General features: G+C 39.7%; 1 protein-coding gene across 4 annotated transcripts in view; it reads left to right on the top strand.

Annotated features, from left to right (window-relative positions):
* Positions 1–22,211, top strand: part of SYTL5 (synaptotagmin like 5) — a 103,264-nt gene that overhangs the window by 3,143 nt on the left and 77,910 nt on the right. For 2 of the 4 annotated variants that reach the window (XM_081950238.1, XM_081950235.1), the window contains exons 1-2: positions 943–1,020; positions 11,743–12,087. In XM_081950238.1, the coding sequence (XP_081806364.1) occupies positions 11,969–12,087 (119 nt within the window). In that variant the 5' untranslated portion in view covers positions 943–1,020; positions 11,743–11,968. Of the gene's footprint in view, positions 1–63; positions 84–942; positions 1,021–11,742; positions 12,088–22,211 lie in introns of those variants that run through there. The other 2 variants (XM_081950237.1, XM_081950236.1) reach the window with 2 other exon arrangements.

Here is a 22,211-nt window from a genome sequence, read left to right as displayed (position 1 = left end):
TTACATTTTATAGTTTTCTATCTCTACGCCTTCTCCATGCCCCTCCTACATCAGATCCAGTGACTGATCACAGCTAATCCGAGGTGCCTTTAAAGACAACATAATCTCTTTACATATTCATCAACACCTCCGCATAACTGCCCATAAAGTATTTTGCTAACATGGCTTTTTCCTATCTTTCTCCTTGGCATTAAGGAATGTTCCCTTAGCAGGGCCTCTTTCTAGCAGTCTTCAAATAAAAGAACATCTCTTTCTGTTATATATTGTTTATATATATTTCTACCTATATACCTACATACTTTTTATTTTTGAATTTTCTTATTTCCTACATCAGGATACTAAATTATCTATTTCCTTTGTTTGCTCAAATTACTTTCTCTCGTATCTATATGTACCTGTTACACATTAACTCTTCTAGCATTAAGGAATGTAGGCAAAAAGATGGGAGTGAAAGTTCTTCATGAGAGACAGTGTTCTTTCTTATCAAAGGATTATATAAAAGGATTTATAATGTAAAAAGGTTATAATTGATTTCATGTATATGTTTTACAGAGGTATATAACAATTAAATGCTTAAAAGAAAAATACTTTTAAAACAGCATAATAAAATTTTACAATAGAACAAATGTTCCTAGAATGATAAGTTTCCCTTCATTATTATTATTCCCTTCATTATATTTTATTTTTGAATTCCTTTATTCCTAACAATTAGAAATGATAGTTAATAATTATTCTTAAAAGGCTGCCACTTCACATATTCATTTTAGTTTTTTATAATGCACAATAGATTTCCTTTTTCCTTTGGAAATTAATAGGGTTAGTGCTGCAGGTATTTCCTTGTAGTTTGATAATTGGCTGCTGGTGATAAATATTGCATCATACTATTGGGTGTGTGTTTTGTGCAAATAGCTTCCTGATAGAAGAACAGCTGGTTTTTCAGGTTAATGGATAGAGTAACCAGTATCAGTACCCTGTAAAGTTGCTTACAAGGAACATTTCAGCTATTATACCCTGGATATGGTAAGGCTTGATTAATCAGAATGCCATTTGCCTTCTCATTTAAAAGCATATACATTCATAGACTCCTGTAATTATATATTTCTCTTTTTCAAGTTATTCTGGAACATAAGAGTAAGAAATGAGGTTTGATTAATTTGTTTAACATAATAGCTGTGACTTTAACTTCCTGTTGGGGCAATGAATAAAACTGAGATGTTCCCAAGTTATAAATCTCTGTAATTTCTGTTTGAAATATAGCATAAGAAATCATTCACTCTGTGAAATAATCAAAGGTTTATTCTAGAATGTTGTAATTGAATAATACTTTTTTCTTTGCTTCTTAAAGTACTTTTATAATCTCAACAGATCAGACTGAAGTGTGTGTTATTATAATGGGATGCTAAGTTACTGTGCTGCTCTTGATCTTTAGGAACAAAATAAGGGAAATTTCAGTGTCAGTTGTTAGATATAATGTTTTACTCAAAGCCTGTTGATCAAAATTACAAAGGTGCTGAATGAATGGATTTATAGCAGATGGTCAAATTTAAGATCGTTGCATCAGCCCCATGGTTACCTAATTGCAATCTGGGCTCCTGGCAACTTCTTTGCACTTATGATGGATTGCCAAGCCTTCCATGATCATGTGATCACCATTTGCCATCTTCCTTGCTGGCTTCTTCAGAAAGTCAACAAGGAAGGGAAGAAACTTGTTTCCGACTTTCCAGCAGGGAAACTTGCAAGGCGCTTTGTGTTTTGGTGGAGTGTGCCCCCTCCAAAGGAAGGCAGGGCAGCAAGGTGCTGTGCAGAGAAACAAAGCTGCGACAACGTTGCTTCTCCCCATAATATACTGCCTCTCCCCACCCCACTTATGAAACTTATGAAAAAGTATTACAAAAAGGTTGAAACTCTGTAAAATTACTTTCTTTGGAAAGATCTACCATGTCTACTAGTTTCATCCACTAGTCCAACCCACACAAACCTATAAAAATGCAGGTTTGGATGCTTTTTCATATTTTTCAGATCAAATCTTGAGTCTTATGGACTTTAAATTTTAAATACAAGATAGCCCTTACAACAGTTCATTTAGTGACCATTCAAAGTCACAACAGCACTGAAAAAAGTGACTTATGACCATTTTTCACACTTATGAGCATCCTCATGGTCACATGATCAAAATTCAGATGCTTGGCAACTGGTTCATACTTATGACAATTGCAATATCATGTGTACAGCTTTTGCAACCTTCTGAGAAGCAAAATCAATGGGGAAGCCAGATATTATAATAATAATAATAATAATAATAATAATAATAATAATAATAATAATAATAATAATAATAATAATAATAATAATAATACTTTATTTACGGTCACAGACCAAAACATGACTACTACAAAAGAAACATAGGAGAATTGATCATAGTATCATAGCAGTCAGTCACCAAGAGCTTAACTAAGGGAAGTTACAGCGTTCTCCTCTAATGGTTACAGCTCTTAAGAAAAATTTGGAAACCTGAGAGGTGATGTATGGAGACATCTCCAAGGCAATATACAAACAAATTACAGCCATTAGGTCTAGAGGGGGTGATTTCAAGAAGAGACAGTAACTTAGATCTGTCTGTGTTATACATGGGGCAAAATAGAAGGATGTGCTCCGCTGTTTCAACCTCAGCTCTGTCACAAGGGCATAGCCGCTCATTAATTGGGAGCTTCTTAAAAACGACCATCCAAAAGTGCTGAGGGCAAGACATTAAAGCGAGCTAGGGAAAAAGCTCTTCTGTAAGAGTGGTAAGAGTATAAAAATAGGAAGCCATCCTCAATCCATAATTGTTAAGTTGGTTGAGAGTCAGGGGGGAGCAACAAGTTTTGTTGGCTCTGGCTCGTAGATATTGTAAATCAATGTCCACAAGCCGTTGGACTATTCTAAATTGGGCATCCTTGAGGTCGTAGTTTCCCAAGGCATCCTCCGTAAAACCTAGCAGATGAAGTTTCTTCAGTAGCTCTTTCTCCCAGTGAGAAATATGGGAGTCTGCGAATGCCAGGGAGAGGTAGCTGCCAGGAACTGCCACAAAAAGCACCCGAAACCACCATTTAAAGGTGTTAATCTAGGCCATACATTCCACCGATCGAATGCCCAGTTCCAGGTACATCGGGGCAAAACCAACGCAAGGTGGAAGACCCAGAAGTTTTCTAAGAAAAGCAGCTTGGATTCTTTCAATGCAATCCTTGAAGCCCCATATCCATATGGGAATACCGTGAAGGATTTGGGCCAACGTTTTGGCTTTATAAATACGTAGGGCAGAAGGAATGAACTGGCCATCCTGGGTATAAAAGAATCTTAAAATCTGCTGGTGACTACAGGAGGCTGAGTTCAGCACCTGGGTTCGATGTCTAGTCCAGGCACCGGTGTTCTGAAATTGAATTCCTAAATACTTAAAATGGGAAACCTGCTTAGCAGCATTGCCACTGATATCCTAGTTATACAATTTCCGGGCTCTAGTAAACACTAGTATTTTTGATTTATCATAGTTAATAGTCAAATGGTTTTCAGCACAGTAAGACCCAAATGCAGAAAGTAATCTTTTCAGTCCTGGCCTTGACAATGAAAGGAGAACCGCATCATCAGCGTAAAGAAGAAGCGGGATCTTTGTAGTTGTCAGCTTCAGGGCGTGGGACTCAATATGTCCAATGTATCCGGCCAGGTCAGATAAAAATATATTAAGCAGAAGAGGAGCCAGAACACATCCCTGCCTTACTCCATTCTTAATCGGGATAGGATTAGAGAGTTCTCCCTGCAGACCACACCTGACCTGGCTGGAGGTCTGATTGTACAAGGATCTAATTAAGAACAACAAATGTCTGTCAATAGAACCTTTAAGCAGTTTTGACCACAACAGACCCCTAGGGACTGAGTCAAATGCTGACTTTAGGTCAATGAAAGCAGTGAAGAGTTTGCCACCTGGTATAGTAGTATATTTGTCGACCAGGTGCGCTAGGACAAAGTAGTGATCTAGTGTGGCACAGCCCGCTTTAAACCCAATTTGTTCAGCATCAAGAATGTTGGATTCCTCAACCCAAGTGAGGAGTCTGCGATTGAGATATTTAGAATATAATTTCCCAATAATGGAGAGCAGGCTTATGGGGCAATAGTCAGCTGGGTTGTTTCTATTTCCTTGTTTAAAAACTAGCACAATAATTGCTAAGCTCCAGGAGGAAGGTACCCTGCCAGAGGAATTAATATACGTAAAGAGTCTTGCCAAAAGAGGAATCCACCATTCAGGGTTGGATTTTAGCAGATCAGGGGGAATAGCATCAGGGTCAGGAGCTTTGCCTGACTTGAGTTCGGAGATAAACTTGGTGATCTCAGCATGGGTCACAGGTTGCCAGTCGGGGGCTACAGGAGACAGCTGTGGGTCAGGCACGGTTGAACTTGCTGATGCCTGGTAAATTGCCAAGAAATGGTTTTCCCAGTCTCTGTTAGAGATGCAGCAGCGAGGGAGTTCCTGATGGCCCGGCAAAGAGCTGGCAGCAATTTGCCAAAATAATCGGGTGTCCTGCTGGATGGAGAGGAGAAGTAGATCCCACTTTTCTCTCTCTTTAGCTTTCTTTTTCTTAGCAATTAGTCCTTTGAACTCCCGCTTCAGGCGGTAGTAGTCCTCTGGTGGGCGTTTGTCCCCTCAGTTGCGGTAGAGCAGGTAAACCCGTTTAATCTGGTTCCTAAGCCTCAAGCAATCTTTATCAAACCAAGTATTACTTCATGATTGATATAGACCACTCGGCCCACAGACAGCTCCAAGCTCCCTTTGAACACTGTTAATTAGTGATTCAAAGGCCAAGACTATCTCTGAGCCACTACTTGCTAGTACCTAATTATACAAGTTGAGACACTCTGGAGATGATAAAAGGAGTGAAACTTTCTTTCAGTATTGGGAGACCATTTGATCCTCCTTGTGTACGAGGCCACATAGGGATCTAATATCTGAGGGCCCCTAGGGAGATGTATATTTGAAAAAAGCTCAATGATTGTAACCAGGGGGTAGTGGTTGATCTCCGTAAGGCAGTCCACATAAAAAGCACAGACTGCCTCTCTTAAAGGTCGAGATACCAGCACAAAATCAATAACACTACTCTCACGTAAGGAACTAAAAGTAAATTCGCCAGCCAGATCATCTAGGGTACTCCCATTAAGAATTATCTTGTTGTGTTGGGCTGCTAGAAGGGCTATCTGGATGCCAGCAAAATTTGTTAATTCATCCTTAGAATGTCTGGCTGAAGTCAGATGACCTATGGCCTGGAGGGTTCCTTGGGGGTAGAGTGCCTCTATCGCTGGGGGGACTTGAGCTCCCCGCGGGCATTAAAGTCACCCCCTATAAGGATGTACAACGCTGGGAATTTAGTTTCCATACAAGTAATATAGTTCTCCAGCGTGCCCATTGAGCCTTAATATCGGCTTGCCTCCTCGTCGGGGGAAGATAAACATTGAACACTAACAGTTTGCTGCGTCCTTTCTTAATTAAAAGTGCCATAGCTAAAGAGCCACAGGGGGGTAGTTCCACTGTCTCCACTTTCAAAGAAGTAGAGACCAAACAAGCTAGACCACCCTTAGGCCTCCCTGCCGTAGATTGTCTAATAGAGGCCAGCGAAATGGCCGTAAACCCTGAAAAGGATATCTTATCACAAGCAGGATCACATCAAATGAATGGATGTAGTTAGCAAATTCTGCAGTACCACATTTTCGCTCCCAGCCTGCAATGTTCCACGAAAGGCACTTGAGTGTGCAGGGGGGTGGGTTGTAAAGCCAGATTAATTTAACAGCCATGTTACTAACTTAATGACTGCAGTGATTCACTTAAGAACTTACAAAGCAATACAATAGCAGAGTTGGAAGGGACCTTGGAGGTCTTCTAGTCCAACCCCCTGCCTAGGCAGGAAACCCTATTGTCAGCGTTCCAAATATCATGCAGAACTAAATCAGAGTCCAAGGCAGAGCTATCCTTAAAGTTCCAATTTAATAAGACAGACATGTTGGCAACAAACTGTGGAATCCCAAATCTAAAGCTTCCTGGGATTCCACCCAGTTGAAAGTTCATGATCTTATACCCACACCCATAAATCCATCACATGGTCCAATCTTCTTCGGCCACGCTGGCATCTCCACCCAGCTGGTTCCGGTCAGGTGCAGAGGTGCGGAGACAAAAGATGACCTTGGGCTTCTAGAAAGGAATGACAACAACACATTCCACAATTCTACTCCTTTCTATTCCCCCTCCCAATTACTACACTAACAAAACAGCATAATGAAATAATAGAGAGTGTGGCAGGCCAAAGATCCTAAAAAGGAATATAACTGCAGGCCTGACACCTATACCATTTCAGACAAATGGCTATCCAACATCTTCTTAAAGACTTCCAGTGTTGGGGCATTCACAACTTCTGGAGGCAAGCTGTTTCATTGATTAATTGCTCTGTCAGGAAATTTCTCCTTAGTTCTAAGTTGCTTCTCTCCTAAATTAGTTTCCACCCATTGCTTCTCGTTCTGCCCTCAGGTGCTTTGGAGAACAGTTTGACTGTCTCTTCTTTGAGGCAACCCCTGAGATATTGGAACACTGCTATCATGTCTCCTCTAGTCCTTTTTTTCATTAAACTAGACACACCCAGTTCCTGCAACCATTCCTCATATGTTTTAGCCTCCAGTCCCCTAATCATCTTTGTTGCTCTTTCCTGCACACTTTGTAGAGTCTCCATATCTTTTTTACATCGTGGCGACCAAAACTGAATGCAGTATTCCAAGTGTGGCCTTACCAAGGCATTATAAAGTGGTATTAACACTTCACGTGATCTTGATTCTATCCTGCTGTTTATGCAGCCTAGAACTGTGTTGGTTTTTTTGGCAGCTGCTGCACACTGCTGGCTCATATTTAAATGGTTGTCCACTAGGATTCCAAGATCCCTCTCACAGTTACTACTATTGAGCAAGGTACCACCTATACTGTACCTGTGCATTTTGTTTTTCTTGCCTAAATGTAGAACCTTACTTTTTTCACCATTGAATTCCATTTTGTTAGATAGTGCCCAGTATTCAAGTTTATCAAGATCCTTCTGTATCTTAAGCCTATCTTCTGGAGTGTTGGCTATTCCTGCCATCTTGGTGTCATCTGCAAATTTGATGAGTTCCCCATTTATCCCCTCATTCAGATCATTGATGAAGATGTTGAAGAGTACTAGGCCTAAAACATAGCCTTGGGGTACTCCATTGCAATACCTCCCTCCATGTAGATGCAGTTCCATTGAGGACTACACGGTGAATGTGGTTGATCAGCCAGTTACGAATCCATCTGGTGATGATGCTTTCTAACCCACATTTTTCTACTTTGTCTAGTAGTAGGTTATGGTCTACTTTATCAAATGCCTTACTGAAGTCCAAGTAAATTATATCGACGGCATTGCCCTGGTCCACTAATTTTATCACTTTGTCGAAGAATGCAATAAGATTAGTCTGGCATGATCTGTTTTTGAAAAACCCATGTTGGCTTTTGGCTATTACTTTGTTTACTTTTAGGTGCTTGCTAATTCGTTGCTTGGTTATCTTTTCCAGAATCTTCCCTGGTATTGAGATCAGACTGATAGGTCTATAGTATCCTGGATCTATTTTTTCTCCCTTTTTTGAAGATGGGAACCACATCAGCTCTTTTCCAGCCCCTTGGCAGTTCCCCGGTGCTCCAGGATCTCTGAAAGATATAGTTCAGTGGTTCTGAGATCTCATCTGCCAGTTCCTTCAGAACCCTGGGGTGTAATCCATCCAGTCCTGTTGATTTGAACTCATCCAGGGTAGACAGGTGCTCACCATTTTCTTCCCTATTTCAACTTGTGTTCCTAATCTGATTTGTATGGTGCTGTTTTTGGTAGGTTGGACTATTTTTTCCCCTTTGTGTAAAGATAGATGAAAAAATGAGTTAAATAGTTCTGCTTTCTCCCTGTTGCTTGTCACCTTCTTGCCATTTTCTCCCAGCAATGGATCAATTGTTTCTTAACTTTTTTCTTGTTTTTAACATGTTGGAAGAAGCTTTTTTTGTTATTGTTACTTTTGTGGCAAGCATTTCTTCATTGTGAGCCTTAGCTTTCCTCACTTCATCTTTACAGGCTCGGGCTATTTGCTGATATTCTGCCTTAGTTATGTCCCCCTCTTTCCACTTTTTATATTTATCCTTTTTGTCTTTCAATTTGTCAGAGAGTTCTTTATGCAGCCATGCTGGTTTCTTTTGGGAAGTGTTATTTTTCTTCTTCATTGGTATTGTGCTAGACTGGGCTTTTGTAATCTCATTTTTCAAAATTTCCCAAGCTTCTTGAGTTGTTTTCCCCTTGAGGATTCTCATCCATGGAATCCTTCCCAAGCTCTCTCTAAGTTTATTGAAATTAGCTCTCTTAAACTCTAAGACTCTAGTTTGACTTTGTTCTACTACTTGTGTTTGCATAATGTTGAATTCCAGTATTGCACGATCGCTTGCCCCCAAGATTCCTGTAGCTTCAACACCTTCTATCATTTCTTCTCTGTTAATGAGAATTAAGTCTAATATGGCCGATCCCCTTGTTCCCTTCTCTACCTTTTGGGAAACAAAGTTGTCTGCTAGGTTTGTTAAGAACCTATGGGATCTTCCACTTGGTGCAAAGTTTGTTTCCCAGTTGATATCAGGGTAGTTAAAATCCCACATTATTATTGTGGTGTGCTTCCTACATACCTTAGTTAGTTGACTAGCAAAAAGTTCATCTACTTCCTCTGCTTGGTTGGGTGGCCTGTAGTATAGACCTATGCCAATGTCATTCCCCCCCATTAATATTGACCCAAATGCATTCAAGATAGTTCTCATCATTGTTGTGCTCTATTTCTGTAGAAATGTAGTTATTTCTTATATATAGTGCAACTTCACCTCCTCTTTTATTTGGTCTATTTCTTTTAAATAATTTAAATCCTTCTAGCTGTATGTTCCAATTGTGGGTTTCATCCCACCAAGTTTCTGTAATGGCAACAATATCATATCTGCCCTCATTTACTTGAATTTCTAATTCACCCTGTTTATTCCTCATGCTCTGTGCATTGGTGTATAGACATTTCAGTCCATTTTGATTGACCCTGTGTTTACTGTCTACATAACCTGTGTTATGCCTGACTGCCCCTATTTTCTTGCCACTTGTATGATTCATGCACACGGTATGGCACTCACTATTAAATGCTTGGTTGTGCTTGACAGCAGAAGTGATAATCTTACCCGTACAAACATTATGTTCCATGCACTGATAACCCTATGAATTTTAAATTGCTGGGGACAGAAATGTTCTGTATCAATTAATTCTCTGTCCCTGCTGTTCAGTTTAAATGTTTATGCAGAAAATCTGTAAATTTAATGCCAAGTAACTCAGTCCCTTTCTTGGATGGGTGCAAACCATCTCTTTTGTTCAGTTTTTCATTGGACCAACTGCAGGCATCATGACTAATAAAACTAAAGCCTTCCCCTTTACACCCCTTCTTTAGCCACACATTAAACTCTGCTACATGCTGGCCCTTCCCTTTTTGTTCCTTATATACTGATAAAACCTGTGAGAAGATAAGCTTACAACCTCTACTACTAAATTCATACCCCAAGCTCTGGAAATCAAACTATGGCAAGAAAAGTCAATAAATAAGTCAAAACTCACTTAACAAATGTTTTACTTAGCAACACAAATTTTGGGCTCAATTGTGGTCATAACTAGTACCTGTAATGCTAATTTTGAGAATCCAGTTCAAGTCAGAGTGATTTGCATACCCTATAGATTCATTGGATGCAAATTTGGTATGTTCCTGTCCAGCTAAAATAGATCACTTAATATGTATGTAGTATGAGAATATGGACAGGTTCTTTTCAGAGGTGAGTTGTATTATATCATGCTTGACCCTTGCTGGCTGGGGAGAACACATTCAATGGCAAATGATGAATGTATCTTTGTGATACAGAATGATTTTTTTTTATTTATACAAATGTAGTGGTGAAATTCTGTACTCTAAATTATTAGGTTTTTAACAGAATTCATTATTATAATTTTTGGCAAGATCTTGAAGTTTATAGAGCAGTATTATCACTCTATGGGATGCAGTGGCTCAGTGGCTAAGACGCTGAGCTTGTCGATCAAAAAAGTCAGTAGTTCAGCGGTTTGAATCCCTAGCACCTTGTAATAGAGTGAGCTCCCATTACTTACAATAATACAATACAATACAATAGTAGAGTTGGAAGGGACCTTGGAGGTCTTCTAGTCCAACCCCCTGCCTAGGCAGGAAACCCTATACCGTTTCAGACAAATAGCTATCCAACATCTTCTTAAAGACTTCCAGTGTTGGGGCATTCACAACTTCTGGAGGCAAGCTGTTGGGGCATTCACAACTTCTGGAGGCAACTTGTCCCAGCTTCTGCCAACCTAGCAGTTTGAAAGCATGTAAAAATGCAAGTAGAAAAATAGGAACCACCTTTGTTAGTTCAGCATTCCGTGTGCCTTCGGCATTTAGTCATGCCAGCCACATGATCATAGGGATGTCTTTGGAGAGTGCTGGCTCTTTGGCTTTGAAACAGAGATGAGCACAGCTCCCTAGAGTCGGGAATGACTAGCACATATGTGCGAGGAGAACCTTTATCTTATTATAGCTCTATAGTATTCTAGGAAAGTAGATTACATTGGATGAAAATGGATATCTAGGTAATTGACTTAGATCTATTTCAAACTGCCTTTAAGGCTTTTTATGGAAGAAAGACTAGTTGAATAATCTCACAGAGCTTGACAAAGCAAACATAGTTATCTTGGTTCTATTTGACTTCTAAATGGCTTTTGTTAGGTTGCAGGAATAATTTCAAAAGATAGTGCTAGGAGATTCCCATTCATCCAAAATCTGTTGGCTTGTGATGTCCCTTAGGCATCCATCTTCTCCTCCAATAGTTAGCTTGTTGTACATGGTACTGAAAAAGACTGTCCATGAACTATGGATTCAGTATTGTTGCGGATATACAATATCTGTGGTTTCATCTTCCCAGATAATACTTGAATTCTATAAACTAAAACAAAATCCACCCTGTAGTGCATATATAAAAGCATTGGTGGTACGCAATAGGTACCTGCTAATGACACTCTTATTTCTTTTTTCAGTCAAAATCAAGATAACTGATTAAGTTCTAAATCAGTGTTGAAAACTGCCAAACAAACTGAAGTTTGTCTAGAGGAGACAGAAATATTGTAATCCTATTTAGTCAGAGGGAAGATCAGGAAATATGATTCAACCTCTGTTAGACTGAATTATCTTGTGAAGACTGAGAGTCACATCTCAGTTGACCTGCTGAAATCAACTTGAATCCAGGTGCCTTGGGATTCCTTGTTCAATTCCATGGGTCACTATTCACTAGGAATGAGTTTGTTCAGTTAAAACAAGTATTTCAACTGAGTCTGTTCCTGGGAATGAGAAATTTAGCTAGAGTCATGTAAAAGATTCTTTTTGGCAGGTCCAGAATGCTGCAATGAAATATGTTCAATTGTTGAAATAACTTCCCTAGCTATTTTGTTTTTAATTGTCATTCAATTTCAGATGTTATTTATATTAATTAAATATTCCAGCTGTACAAACAGGTGGGCATTTGTTATTGTCTTGAAATTACTAAAACATTAAATCATTCAAGAAACAACTTAAGTAAATGTGTATTTAATTTTAATTTTGTTGTTTTCATTTCAGGTAAAATGATTTAGAATAATCGATGAAAGAAGTTCACAGCATTTTCAGGAATTCAAGCAAAAGTTCCAGTGAACATTCAAATCATTGAAATGACCAAAGTCTCTTGATCTGAAACATATGAATTAGCTCCTGACAAGAAACTGTAGCACTTGAAAGTTTCTTAAACTTTGCATCTTATTGTCTGCCCGAAAACACATCTATTGAAGAATATAACAATTGAAGGAACATGTCTAACAATGCAGAAATAATCAATCTATCATTTTTATTAGAGCATGAAAGAGAAACAATATTGGGAGTATTAAAAAGAGATGAATACTTGAAAAAAATGGAAGATAAACGAATCAGGTAATCTTTAAAAAATATACTATTTAAAACACCAAATACTAAAGCTTGGTTTGGAAATGTGTGGCTGTTATCATTGTTAATAGCGATAATTATAAATGTTCCATTTTGCTCATTTTTCATGTGCACAGCTGTTCTGTCCCCTGATTCTAATGAATATGCAGACACAGGCTTGGCTGTCTGCCACAACTAATTACGGAGATAAAGCCACCCCTTGGCTAGGAGTCTAGAATGCTATCTTCAAGAAACCAAGATTAGATTTACGGAAGCCTTTCTCAATGGCTAGTAAAATGGACTGTTGTTTCCTGCAAAGATTCCCATCCCATCACTCCACCTATAAACGGTTGGGAGGGGCCACAACAGTAGCCAGCTGTCCCTATTTCCTTCTATGATGTCTTCTCCACAGCTATTCCCTTCTCAGCTCTACGCACACGCATATCAGGGACAATCTCCCTCTGTTCCTCCTCACTACTCCCTGACTCACATGCCACCTGGTGGCCAACAGGCCTCTCTAGTCCCTGCTCTGACTCCAAACACCCTCCAGAGTCTTCTTCATCCTCCAGAGCAGTCCCATAATGGTCATCACTGTCAGAGTCCACCAACAGCTCAGCCGGCTGCTGCTGGGCCACTACACTATCCCTCACCGCAGGGCCGTTCTCCCGGGTCTGACGCTCAGGGTATGGCTTAGCTGGGAATAGTTCATGGAAGGCCTACACCAAAGCAGGTGCGTGCATGGAGATCGCATCCTCCCAGGTAACATCCTCCGGCCCACGGCCTTTCCATCCCACCACATATTGGAACCATCCTTTCAGCCATCAGGAATCCCGGATCCTGGCAACTTCGTACTCGGCCGGTTCCTCATCGGCATGGGGTTCTGGCTGGGGATGATCGGGTTGGTGAAGAGGACAAGCTGGCCATTCAGGAACAAGAAGAGATCGATGAAAGACCGGATGGACTCGCATCAAACGTGGTAAAGTCAGGTGATAGGCGACCAGATTGACTGCTTCAACAGGAAACGGGCCAAGGTAATGGTGGTCTAAGTTCTTGACCGGCCGGTTGGACGGAAAGTGTCTAGTGGACAGCCACACTTGATCGCTCACAGTCAACGCTGGCATCATGCACCAAGACCTGTCCACGACTCTCTTATAGTCCTCCTTGGCTTTATCCAGATATCGCCGCACCACGTGATGGACCGCCTGTAGTTCCATCAGGAAGTCCTTAGCTGTGGGGACCGGTGAGTCGATGAGTGTGAGGGCCAAGAAGGGCGTCATCTGCGTGGATGTGTGCTGTGAGTTATTGAACGCAAACTCTGCTACTGCCAGGTAGTCCGCCCAATCATTTTGCTGCTGGTTCACAAAACAGCGCAGGTACTGCTCCAAGATCCCAATCACTTTCTCCGTCCATGCGTCGGTTTCAGGATGGTGCGCTGAGGCCAAGCAGATATTGACATCCAAGGCCGTCATCAGCCCTTTCCAAAACTGGGCTGTAAATTGCATTCCTCTGTCCGACACGACCCTGTCAGGTAGGCCATGCAGCCTGAAAACATGTTGAATAAACATGCAGGCAGTGGCGCGGGCTGTCGGTAATCTCTGACACGGGGTAAAATGCACCATCTTCGCCAGCATGTCTACCACCACGAACACCGTGGTAAATCCAGAAGACGGAGGCAAGTCTGTCAGGAAGTCCATAGAAATGGCCTCCCAGGGTCTCTCCCGGGTCGGCAATGGCTGGAGCAGCCCTGGAGGGGCTCCCGTCGCTGACTTGGCCTGCCAACACCGTACACAAGATGTGATGTAACATTGTACGTCATGTCACAATCGGGGCCACCAGAAGGTATGGGAGACCAGGTTCAAGATCTTGAAGAGGCCAAAGTGCCCCACCACAGGATTATCATGGCACTGGGATAGAAAAAGTCCCTGAAGGGGCCCGCTGGCACATAGAGTCTGTCTCGGTACCGCAAGTTCATCGGTGAATGTCCATGAGGAGGCAGGCCCCACCTCTGCCTTCCGTTGTTCCACCCAATCATCATGCCGCTGCGCTTCCCGTATTTGAGGCCATAATTCCACAGGCTCGTGAACTGCGGAGAAGGACTCTATGGGCAAAACTGTCCGGGGTGCAATTGGATCTTTGGCACACAAATACTCAGGTTTCCTTGATTAGGGCATCCGCCCTTTGGTTGTACACACTGGGGATGTACGTCATGCAGAAATGGAACCATGCAAAGAAAAGGGACCACCGGATCTGGCGCTGCTTCAATTTCCCCGCAGTCTTCAGAAATTCCAAATTCCTATGGTCTGTCCAGACTTCAATCTGATGCCTGGCCCCCTCTAGATGATGCCTCCAGGCCTCAAACGCCACCTTAATGGCTAGTAACTCCTTCTCCCAAATTGTATAATTGCGCTCAGAAGAATTGAGTTTCCACGTGTAATAAGTGCAAGGGAAAAGGGTACCGCCAGAGGCATGAGCCTGAAGTAAAACCACTCCCACAGTGATATCGGATGCATCTGCCTCCACTACAAACGGACGGTGGGGATCAGGATGCTTCAAAATGGGCTCTTTCATGAAGGCCTGCTTCAAGGCCTGGAACGCGTGGTCCTCAGGGCCCCCCCAGTGAAACTGAACTTTTTTCTGCAGGAGCCAAGAGAGGGGCACAGTCAGGGAAGCAAAGCCAGGGATAAAGGTCCGATAGTAGTTGGCAAACCCGAGGAGTCGCTGGACATCCTTCACTCGCCGAGGAGGTTACCAACTACACAAAGACTCCACCTTGCTCGGCTCCATTGCAATGCCTTCGGGAGAGATGCGATGTCCCAGGAACTCAATGGTGGACTGCCAAAACTGGCACTTCTCCAGTTTCACATGCAAGCTATTCTAACGGAGCCGTTGTAGGACCAGGCGTAGGTGCTGCCGATGGCTCTCCTGGGAGGATGAGTAAATCAAGATGTTATTGAGATGAATGATGACAAACTGATCCAAAAGGTCCCAGAAGATGTCATTCATAAAATGTTGGAAGACAGCAGGGGCATTGGTCAGCCCAAAAGGCATGACCGTGTACTTAAAATGCCCGTATCTGATGCCGAAAGCCGTCTTCCATTCCACCCCGGGTTGGATCTGGACAAGATTGTAGGCTCCACAAAGATCCAATTTGGTGAACACCTTAGCCTCTCTGAGCCGCTCCAACACTTCAGGAATAAGGGCAGAGATATCAATTGTGCACCTTGATAGCATTGAGCCTACAATAGTCATAACAGAGTCTCAAATCTCCGGTCTTTTATTTATTTATATATATCACCAACCTAATCCAAATCACTCCACCAATCACTCCACTTACTGAAACAAAGTCAGCACCCCATCCCCTCCCACCAAGATTTACAGAAAGACGGAAGCTCCATTCCCATTTTGAGCCCAAGCTTGAAGATGGCAGGTGAGATCCTGCCGAAACGTTGCAAAGACAATCTCAATCTTACATGGGAAAAGACCCGAATAGAACAAAACCAGCATATATATGTGTGTGTGTGTGTGTGTGTGTGTGTGTGTGTGTGTCTGTGTGTATAATTTTTACATTTAAAACAGTGCAATACCGCGGAGTCGGAGTGGTCATACTGTGCATAGGTTATGCGCGCTGCAGTTAGTATATGTATAATTAAATAAAATGTATCTTTCTTAAACCCCTACGGTATTATGCCTAGGAAAAAAGTTTCTGGTTTAAACATAATTTGTTCTCCCACCATTTGTTCTAACCATGATTGAATCATTTTCCAATATTTTTTTGCCTCATTGCACGTCCACCACATATGATAGAAAGTGACTGGTGTTTTTTTACACTTCCAACAATTTGGGGCCAGATTTTTGAACATTTTGGAAAGCCGTGCTGGGGGGAGATGCCATCTGTAGAACATCTTATAAAGATTTTCTTTATACGCCGTAGCCAATGTTAGTTTCTGATTAAGTATCCAAAGTTTTTCCCACTTAGCCAATTCCACATTGTAACCGAAATTTTTCGCCCAGGCGACCATGGTTTCTTTGACATGTTCCTCCTCTAGTTTATATTCCAACAAGAATCTATACAGCACTTTGATCAGTCTGTTTTCTGTCTGTATCAACAGTTTATCTAATATTGTGTAGTCTTTGGCAATACCTTCGTTCTTCCTATCCTGTGCATACCTTGATTGTATCTGTAAATAAGACCACCATTCTACTTGTACTCCTTGTGATGTCAATTCTGATCTGGTTTTGATCTCCCCCTGCCTGTTCAATAACTCTTTATATGTGACTATATTTTCCATATTGATTAAATTTGGGTGTATGTATGCTTCCATCGTAGATAGCCAAATAGGTATTTTGGTATAGTGGTCATGTTTAATTTTGTTCCATATTATTAACAGAGATTGTCTGATGTAATGTCTACTAAAATATTTGTGTGCAGATCCTTTTTCATACCAGAGGAAGGCATGTCAGCCTGCTTGGAGGTCATGGCCTTCCAATTTGAGTAATCTTTTATTTCTCAGCATTATCCATTCCCTTAGCCATGTTAATATGGCCGCAGTATAATAGAGTTCCCAATCTGGTACGCCAAATCCTCCCTTTTCCTTAGTGTCTTGCATAGCCTTAAGTTTTATTCTTGGTTTTCTTCCCTGCCAGATAAATTTCGATACCAATTGATTCAAATCCTTGAAGACACCTTTTTCTAATTTAATGGGAATATTCTGAAATAGGAAAAGAAATTTTGGTAATATATTCATTTTTATAACTGCGATCCTGCCCATCAGGGACAGTTGTAGGTTTTTCCATCTTTCTAGATCCTTCTTAGTTTTATTAATCAGATTAGTATAATTATCTTCTTTGATGGTCACACACCTCGCAGATAAATGTATACCAAGATATTTAACTTTTTAAACAATTTGGATACCCAATTTCTTCATTAACTCCTCTTTTGCTTTTGATGTCATATTTTTAGTCAGCATTTTGGTCTTTGTCATATTTATCTTTAGACCCGCTATTTTCCCATACTCTGTCACTTCCTCAATGAGTTTCGTACCAGACTTCATAGGATCTTCTAGCACAAACACTAGTCATCCGCAACTTAAATTGCTCCTTTTTGATTTCTAGTCCCTTTATCTGTACCTCTTTACGTATATTCCTGGCTAGTACTTCTAGGGTTAGTATAAACAACAGGGGGGATAAAGGGCAACCTTGTCTTGTACCCTTCTGGATTGCAATACTTAGTGTTAATTCACCATTGATTATTACTTTGGCTTTTTGGTTTGTATAAATTGCTCTGATCGTGTTTATAAATTTATCCCCACAATCCATGTATTCTAATTGTTGGTGCAAAAATTCCCAGTTGACATTATCAAATGCCTTTTGGGCATTGAGAAAGATTAGTGCAATTTGTTTTTCATTGTGCACTTCATAATATTCAAGAATGTCCAACATAATTCTCATATTGTTTTTAATTTGTCTTCTGGGGAGGAATCCGTTTTGATCTGTATGGATGAATGATGTAAGAAATTTTTTCAACCTTTCTGCTATTATTGAGGCAAAGATTTTGTAATCTGCATTTAGCAGTGAGATTGGTCTGTAGTTTTGTATAAACACCTGGTCTGTGTCCCCCTTAGGTACTAATACAATATTAGCCTCCGTCCATGCTAACGGTGTCTTCGCCTCTTTCAACACAGCGTTATAGACTTCCAACAATGTTGGGACAAGTATATCCTGGAATTCTTTATAAATTTCCGCTGGCAACCCATCCGGCCCTGCAGCTTTATTATTCTTTTGTCTTTGTATGGCCTCGGTTATCTCTGATGTTTTAATGTCTTCATTGAACATGTCCTTAATCTCCTCTGGTACCTTTGGCAAATCTGACTTTTCCAAATACTGTAATATTCCTTCCTTTGTATGGTCTCAGTTTTCTTTATATAATTGTTCATAAAATTCTTGGGTAATCTTTTTCTTTTCCTCTAATTGGTAGCAGATCTCGCCTTTTTCATCTTGTAGTTTATTGATCCAGTTCTCTTGTTTTTGCTTCCTCAACCTATAGGATAGCCATCGCCCCGGTTTATTTGCATTCTCAAAGAAGTTTTGTTTTGCTTTTTTTATACATTGTGCCAATTTCACTTTTTCAAATATAGCCAATTCGTGTTTAATCAGTTCCATATTTCCTTTTATACTTCTGTTCTGCGGTTTCTTTTGCAGTTCACTCTCTAAATTTCTATACCTTTCTTTCAGCTCTCTTATTTTTAGATTCTCAGTTTTTTTTCTTCCTGGCTGTGGCTGATATTGTGACCCCTCTTATAAATGCCTTAGTTGTATCCCATAAGTTTTGTATGGATGTATCTCCTGGTCCGTTTTCTTTGAAGAAGAATCTTAATTCTTGGTTGACTCTTTTAATATATTCCTGGTCTTTTAGAATTGATCTATTGAGTAACCAACGATAACTGCCCTTTTGTTTTTTCCAAATAATCCTCATGGGATTGTGATCAGCCCATAAATTGGGTTCTATATCTATCTCCTTCACTTCTGAAATTAACTCCATCGGCAGACAGACCATATCTATCCTTGACCAAGATTCGTGTCTATTCGAGTAGAAGGTATATTGCTTTCCCTCTGGACATCTTTCTCGCCATACATCATACAGATTAAGTTCTTCAGCCATTTGGAAGAATGACCTTGGCAAAGTTCGGGTCGACTATAGCATTGAAGTCACCCAGTAAACAAACATTTTCATTTCCCATCTCTCGAATAATGCTATGTAGTCTATGATAGAAATTTTCCTGGCCTTCATTAGGTGCATATATTACAACCAGTGACACCTTTTTTTGGTTTAACATTATTTCTACGATTAGTATTCTCCCTTCCTCATCATGATAAATTAGTTTAGTCTGGATTGTGTCTTTGACATATAGTGCTATTCCTCTTTTCTTTTGGTCAGCCAGTGCCGCGTAAAGTTTACCCACTCTAGGATATTCTGTTGTTTCCTGCAAAGATTCCCCTCCCTTCACTCCACCTATAAACTCTTTGGGAGGGGCCACAACAGTAGCCAGCTGTCCCTATTTTCTTCTATGTCTTCTTCACAGCTGCTCCCTTCTCTTCTCAGCTCTACGCACACGCATATCAGGGACAACCTCCCTCTGTTCCTCCTCACTGCTCCCTGACTCAGATGCCACCTGGTGGCCAACAGGCCTCTCTAGTCCCTGCTCTGACTCCAAACACCCTCCAGAGTCTTCTTCATCCTCCAGAGCAGTCCCATATTGGGCATCGCTGTCAGAGTCCACCAACAACTCAGCTGGCTACTTCTGGGCCACAACAACAGCTTTGGCCTCCAACAGTCTGATATACCCTTTAAAAAAATAAACTTTTAAAAAAGATTATTCTTTGTGATAACTGGAGCCTAATTACAAATTTGTTGATATGAAACATATGTGCACATCAGTGGTGGAATTAAAAAAAAATACTACTGGTTCTGTGGGCGTGGCTTTGTGCGCCTGGCAAGGGAAGTCCCTTTTTGGGAGAGGGGGCGGTTTAGAAATCTAAAGAAATAAATAATAATAATAAATAATAATAAAATCCCCATTCCCTCCCCAATCTCAAAATTTCTGCTACTGGTTCTCCAGAACCTGTCTGAATACCACCTTTGGTGCACATGCACAATATGCATGGTTTCACAGGAATGGATACGTTGCCCAAAATAATAGGTGTGTCTAGCACTAACATTATTTTAGAATGATGTTCCACCTATACACACATACACATACATCAATTATACAGTACTGTAGCACAAGCCTTTTATATTTTGTTGAAATTATTGAATGAACTATGGTTATATCTTTTGCTTTTGCTTATATATGGTAATATGTGTATGTTCATAGGTTATAAGTTCTTTTACAAATTCTTATTTTATTGTTAATTCTAACTAATATTATATTTCCCATTATCTAGCTCAGGAACTGTATTTAATATTAACTATTAATCTATTGTTTGGGATCCATTTTTTTCTTTGTTCTTAAATATTTTATAGGAAGCGCTCTAGTTAATTTCTGTGTGCATTTAAAATAGTTTAGGCTATTAACTGATCTTAGCACTTTTTCTTTCTTACAATTTTGTACATTGTAGGGAAAGAATTTTGCACTTGCCTTCCGTTAACACAAATAGTGTGCTTCGGTTTAAAACCCTAATGGCACAATTTAAACTGCTGGTGCACAATAAGCATTAATAAGGCATGAGTGAAACTGATATTGACATTTTAAAAAAATGGTTAGTATTCAAACTATATACTATTTTTAAATTTACCCCAGATAACTAAAGAAACTGAAATGATGCTAGAAGGTAATATAACGATGACGGAATTTGTTGAAGTCCTTAAAAAACAAAACAATGGAAAAGCTCCAGGTCCAGATGGACTACCAGTGGAATTTTATAAGACTTTACAGGAATCATTGTATCTTCCATTGTTAGAAGTTATCAATGAAGTCATGTTAAAGATGAAGATACCCAAATCTTGGTCAGAAGCTTATATAACACTGGTGCCAAAGGAGGACACCGACCCACAGCAAATTAAGAATTATAGATCAATTTCCCTGCTAAACTCAAATTATAAAATATTTGCCTCAATACTGGCAGAAAGATTCAAAAGATACTTAAGTAACTTTATTCATCCTGATCAAAATGGATTTCTGCGTTGATATTCTTAGACGCTCAGAAGTCCTTTGATAATGTGAATTGGCGATTTATGTTGCTACAGTTGGAACAGATGGGCTTTGGCAAGAAATTTATTCAAACCATACAAACCATATACCACAAACAAACAGCAAAGATAATGATAAATGGAGAATTGACAGATTCCATTGATATTGGGAAAGGGACAAGACAAGGTTGCCCACTATCACCCCTGTTGTTCGTGTTAATGTTAGAAGTCTTAAATAGAAACATTAGAGAAGATAAAGACATAAAAGGAATGGAAATTTAAAAAGAAGAATATAAATTGCAAGCATTCGCAGATGACCTAGTCTTGATTTTAGAGGATCCATTGGAAACCACACCTAAATTGATAAGAAAAAATAGAGGAATATGGAAAAGTAGCAGGTTTGAAAATAAAGACAAAACGAAGATTTTGACAAAGAACATGCTAGCAAGACAAAAGGAAGTATTGGCGGAAACTTTGAAGATTCAGGTCACGAACAAGGTTAAATATTAGGGGATATATTCGACAGCAAGATGGAGTACACTTAAAGAGAAGAATTATTATAAACTTAAACAAATTATAACAGACCTGGCCAAATGGGAAAATTTATAACTATCTCTAATAGGGAGAATATCAACAATCAAGATGAATATACTACCCAGGATTTTATATTTGTTCCAGACAATTCCAATTAGATTAGAGAAAGATTTCTTTGAAGACCTTAACAAAATAATATTGAAGTACATTTGGCAGGGAAAGAAAGCGAGAATAAAACTTAAACTGTTGCAAGATGCTAGAATAAGAGGAGGATTTGGCCTACCTAACTGGGAGTTATATTACCAGGCAACAAGCTTGATGTGCGTTAAGGAATGGATAATGTTAAGAAACTCTAGATTATTGACTTTAGAAGGTCATGATTTTTTTTTTTTTTTATAAATGTTTATTTATTTTTCTTTAAAAAGACAAGACAACACATAAGGTACAAGAGCAGGGAAGTAGAAAAAAAACACATTTTCATCAAGCATGTCCTTTGGTTACAAGTTTTTGTGCGATGGTTTTTACAATTAAGAATGCGTTCACTAATTATCCATTAAATATAGTTAAATATTTCATTGAGCATTGCATGTTCAAGTTACCATAGTATTCTTTCTTTTATGACAACCCTTATTTCTTTATCTCTACAATTATGTACTAGGTAGCAATAGGTCTTTATAAAATTGTATCACCATTCTCTCAAAGATAAAAGTGGAGATTAAGTCAAAGAAAAAAAGAAACTCATTACTTCATATAAGACATTTCTATTTTCCATTAATCTTAAAGTTTCCAATCATCCTCAACTCCAAGTTTAATTTCCCATTATTATTTATCAATCCATGTAATCATTAAATATTTTAATCTATATTCACATCCATTGTTCATTACATCATCATTATTCCATTTTATATTATAA

Source organism: Natrix helvetica (assembly GCF_964273705.1).
Source record: "Natrix helvetica genome assembly, chromosome: 4".
Lineage (NCBI taxonomy): Eukaryota > Metazoa > Chordata > Lepidosauria > Squamata > Natricidae > Natrix > Natrix helvetica.
Note: the sequence above shows the minus strand (reverse complement) of the source record. Positions and strands in the feature narration are given on the sequence as shown.